Source organism: Betta splendens, chromosome 9 (assembly GCF_900634795.4).
Source record: "Betta splendens chromosome 9, fBetSpl5.4, whole genome shotgun sequence".
Lineage (NCBI taxonomy): Eukaryota > Metazoa > Chordata > Actinopteri > Anabantiformes > Osphronemidae > Betta > Betta splendens.
Window position 1 is genome coordinate 9,299,246 of NC_040889.2, and position 4,889 is coordinate 9,304,134.

Sequence of the window (4,889 nt, forward strand, 5' to 3'; positions counted from 1 at the left end):
ACTGTTAGTTGGCCACAAGGGGGTGCAACCCTACAGGTTTCCAGCAACTCTTCCTGTACTGTGCTGGTAGCGATGCGACAGGCTGTTTACCTCCTTCCACGGTGAGCAGGCCAACCTACCTCAGAGGGTGTGGCTTTAAGTTACATTTCTTCAGAAGTAATAGTGGCCTGAAGTCAGGCAGTCAGCCTCTTTTGTTTAGCTCTAGCTGTTGCCTTGCTGGGACAATGTCGACTGATACAGATGCTGCACCCATGGAGATAAGCCCATGGTGCTGGTATTACCTAGCGGACTGTGGAGGATGGCACCGATTTGAGGTAAACCTTTCTTGTAATTTTTTTTATAAAGTATAAAATACTAAAACTGTCATGTGTTACCTTCTGATCATTCTAAAGGATGAGCCATGTCATTGTTTAAAGAGTGACTTTATTGAAAGGAGATACTCAGAAGACCTAAAGGGGGTGTTAGATTTGGATGAGTCCTGGAGTCCTAGCAGGATTGACTTCTCAGGTATCAGTCCATCTTCGTCCTTATAATAAAGTTCATGCATGGGTGATCTCGCTGATGTGACATGTTTCCACACAGCCATGGTACAGACCGACCTCAGAACCAACAGACAGAGACGGATCTGTAGAGTAGACTTCAACATAGAGATGAGGTATAAATGTAAAAACCAAAAATAATCACACTTTGAATATTGAAAAAACAGTGTCTCAAACTATTTGTTGTGAAATGAAAGTGAAACTGTAAACTGTGCTCCTTCCTCCCACAGCTGTTCCTGCTTCAGTTCTGATCCAGTCCGTAGGAAAAGGGTGGCTCCTACTTGTGCATATCAGGTGACAGCGATAGAACAAACTACAAACTATCATCAGTCAGCATCCGTGCTGCCAAACAGCAGGTGGTTCAGTTGGTCTGATGTCAGGCGAACGTGAGGGTTGTAACATATGATTCATTGTTTCCATAATCATCAGCAGGGTTAGAGTTATGTAATCAAAATGTGTCTATACAGTATGTAAAGAACAGCCTAACACCGACTTTAATGCACTTTAGCTTAGATTATTTCATTCTGAAAATTAGTCAGAATGGGTCACTGGAAAGCTTCAGCAATATGTTTTATTTATTTTGTATGTAATTATAAAATTGTACTTACTGTGAATGTTTATGTCAAGAATAAATGGATTCTGGACAGAAATAATATACATATACAAAATGCAATCCAGAACCAGGACCTGTGTGGAATATCCTGCAGGTAAATCTTTCACCTTTAGTTTTATATATATATATCTCTATTTAATTAACCATCTTTCAGTTCAATTATCCATCTTCTTTGTCAGCTAAAGGACCTTTTCTTTTATGTTGTAGAGAAAAGGAACAAAAAGAACGGAGGATTCAAGGTGTCACAGAAGAGAGAGATGTTCAATCAGACACTTCCTGGTTCTGGTATTACCTAGCGGACTGTGGTAGACGGCACAGATTTGAGGTTAACCTTCAAGCATTTCTTTACTTAATTACTTTTCAGCATCAAGTAGAGTCAACTAAAGCTGTACCTGTCCCTGAATGTCTCCTAACCTTCTACAGGACGACCCTTGTAGCTCCTTAAAGAGTGAGGATATTGAAAAGCATTATTTAAAGGACCCAAAGGGATTTTTAAGTTTGAATTCATGGAGCTGTCACACCAGGATTGACTTCTCAGGTATTAGAGTCCTTTTTCCTCACATAAAGGCAGAGTTCTCTGAATAATGAATGAATAATCTGTCTGGCCTAACCTGTTTCCATACAGCCATGTTACAGACGGACCTCAAAACCAAACGACAGAGGCCGATTTTTAGGGACATTAAGGTTGCCAGGAGGTACAACTATAAAAGCTAAAAACGATTCATATTGATAACACGTGAAGTGACTGGTACATAACTTAACCTACTGAACATTTCTTGTAAAATGAAAGTGAAACTGTCTACTGTGCTCTTCCGTCCTACAGCTGTTCCTGCTTCAGTTCTGCCCCAGTCTTTTGGGAAATGGTGGATCCTACACGTCCATATCAGGTGACAGCCATGGAAAAACTGTCTGAATAAAGCCACACTTCTAAATATTCTATATTTTATAGATGCTTTGAGTTTCAGTATTTGTATTTTTGTGATTTTTTTTTTTACAGTTAATCCCTTTGAGTAAACTCACTCCTGAGTATCAAACCGTGACAGGTTATGTTAAGAAAGACGGCTTGTTGGACAACAATATTGTATCAGTTATCAGGATACAGAACCTGGACCTTTGGGAAATATTCTGCAGGTGTACAGTATTTTCAGTTTTATCTCTAATCACAAATCATCATCTTTGTAAGCCAAATCATCTTTTTCTTAACGTCATAGGAAAAAGCAACAATTAAAGAGGATTCAGGGCGTCAGAGAAATTCAGGAGAGAAGACTTTTTCATGGGACGAATGTCAAAAATGTTGACACAATCTGCAAGTATAATTTTGATGTACGGTTAGCTGGACGACATGCAGCCGCATATGGCAAAGGTAAATCTAGTTATTCAGCAACAGGAAGAGGACTTCATGTAAACTAGAGCCCAGGTGATTGTCTTTTTATTTTTTTAGGGGTATATTTTGCTAAATATGCAAGTATTGCAGACAGATACAGTCGGACCAGCTCCAGCTCTCTGCCTCTGCACCGCGGGGACACACAAAGCACACGGTTTGGAGAAACCAAGGTGCTGTTTTTGGCTCGGGTGGTGATTGGAAAACCAACTCTGGGAGCGCCAGATTTACAGAAACCTGATCATCAAAGCTCAGAAAACTTTCACGACAGCTGTGTTGACAAAATCGAAAACCCAAATATTTTTATTATATTTGACTCAAACCAGATTTATCCAGAGTACTTGATTCAGTACAAATCTAAGCCAGAGAGTGTCTAAAAGTGTGCTTAACCTCACGATGTTCAGGGAATTTCTTTCCAATTTGCACTAAAAACATTTTAGTTCAAGTTGGAAAAGAAGCATCATCAAAGCTGCTTAATTTTATGACCCTTGTGTCACTTGTTTTATTAAAATACCATTTTCAGTCATAACCACGCTCCAAATATTTGAAACAGAAAAACTTAATAAACAAAGTTTCCTGGCTGAACCCAACCTTCATGTGTTTATTCCTGATCCACCATTTCGTAATTTATTTCAGGGGGAAGTGATGAAGGGCAGTTGCTAATAATAATTACTTAGAATACGACAGACCCATTCATATCATCTAAGATTGATAGAACTGATAATTTAGGCGTTTTAGTCTTAAATGTCCTGACTATTATAACACAGGAAGTCAGGGAAGGGCCATCCTTCAAAATAATGTTTTAAGGAAGAACATAAAATTATTGGTTCAGTTTGATGTTTTCTTGTTCACTGTGTGCCAAAAATATTTATATAAAACTATATTCACGTCTGAAATCGCCTGTCAAAATTCAACCAGCAGATGTCGCTGTTGCCACAGTCAACAAACCTAAATACTGTTATTTAATGCTCCTTCATAGTTATATTACCTGTTTTCGTATTACATGCCGATTTTAAATAATTGCATTACAGAAGTTTGTTTCAGTCTTTACTCATTTCTCACATTATTTCATTTTACACCTGTGTGAAAAATGACAACACAACGTTAGGATGATTGTCATCGTTCCCGCTGTGTTAGGGGACGGTTTGCGTTTGGGAGGAGAGGATCCTACTCCCTGTTTTCCCATGGCAGCCGTCCCAGTGGTGTGGGTAAACCCACAGGCAGACGGAGGAGGAGGAGGAGGTTATCAGAGCGTTTCCTCATTGGGTGTCAACCAGTGTGACCTGGAAAATACAACGATGTGGGTCTAACGCAATCTGTTTCCTTTCTCCTCAGACGTCACCGGATATTACCGTTACCTAAACATCTGCCGACGCTGATCAAAACATCATTAAGTTCATGTAAATGTGTAGCAGTAAAAGTTTATAAAACCTTACACATGCATGAGACGATTGAAGAGTTTTCCAGAAGCAGGCCATTAATCTGCCAGTGAACTATGTGTGATGATTTAATTGGCCTCGCTGTCAAGTTGAACAGATTCAATCATGAGTCGAGCAGATGCTCAACAAACATTATTATTGTGATTACATCACAAAAATATGTTGATGTGTGATTAGGAACGCAACAAAACTGGGCCCGCGAGTTCTCGCCTGTGTAATGAGTGAATCGGGCTTCATATCTTCTTAAATATTTACAGGCTGGTGTGCGCAGAGTCTGGCGCGTGATTAGGAAGGCTTTGATGTCAGCTCCATCAGATGATGTCAACATGTGGAGTCTGTGGAGCGACCAGAGTCTAATTAGTGGCTCCGAGTGTGTCATTGGGAGAGAGAGTGAACACTAACTAGCATGTCTGCTTTAGCTTAATGCTGCAGAGCTGCTTCCTGTTTACCAGGTCTTCTATACGTCTATAGGTTGGTGTTTTCGTGTGTACATGCGTTTTTTTCTGCATTGTTGTCAACAGTCAATTACTTGAAAAAAAACTGCATTCACAGTGCAGTACTACAACAATAACTACATTTCACTACAACTCCACAGATTCCATATATCCAGACAAGAGGCCACTTCACTATACAAAAATTGTTAAATTTCTCTTACCTTTACTGTAATGCCAAAAAAGGCTTATTTTACTGTTACACTTGCTTCCTGTCCGTCCCTCAAATGAGTTCTAGAGGCTGATGGGCTTTACAGTAGGCCCTTGTTAGCGCCTTTGAAGCTTTGGCCTTGGCTCATTCTGACTGACTAGTAATGCTGTCAATCAGAGCCTCATTCGTGCTGCTTGTCAAGAGGTCATTTGTTTTAACAAGTAACACATTTACTAATGTAAGACATGGCAAAAAATCGCACTTCGTGACATCAC

General features: G+C 39.8%; 1 protein-coding gene across 1 annotated transcript; it reads left to right on the forward strand.

Annotated features, from left to right (window-relative positions):
• Nucleotides 1-81: 81 nt before the first annotated feature.
• Nucleotides 82-3,118, forward strand: LOC114862094 (protein mono-ADP-ribosyltransferase PARP11-like). The gene is made up of 12 exons (XM_029162051.3): nucleotides 82-314; nucleotides 393-507; nucleotides 583-655; nucleotides 770-833; nucleotides 1,167-1,246; nucleotides 1,360-1,477; nucleotides 1,576-1,690; nucleotides 1,778-1,847; nucleotides 1,976-2,039; nucleotides 2,150-2,283; nucleotides 2,364-2,515; nucleotides 2,594-3,118. The coding sequence occupies exons 1-12, from the start codon at nucleotides 225-227 to the stop codon at nucleotides 2,908-2,910; spliced, it is 1,392 nt and encodes a 463-aa protein (XP_029017884.1). The 5' UTR covers nucleotides 82-224; the 3' UTR covers nucleotides 2,911-3,118.
• The last annotated feature ends 1,771 nt before the right edge of the window (nucleotides 3,119-4,889 follow it).

Bases quoted from the DNA above. Each gene is read 5' to 3' on its own strand.
- LOC114862094 (XM_029162051.3), top strand. From the start codon at position 225: ATGTCGACTGATACAGATGCTGCACCCATGGAGATAAGCCCATGGTGC. The intron at 1,247-1,359 runs GTAAATCTTTCA...TTTATGTTGTAG, and splicing joins CTGTGTGGAATATCCTGCAG to AGAAAAGGAACAAAAAGAAC. The intron at 2,516-2,593 runs GTAAATCTAGTT...TTATTTTTTTAG, and splicing joins TGCAGCCGCATATGGCAAAG to GGGTATATTTTGCTAAATAT.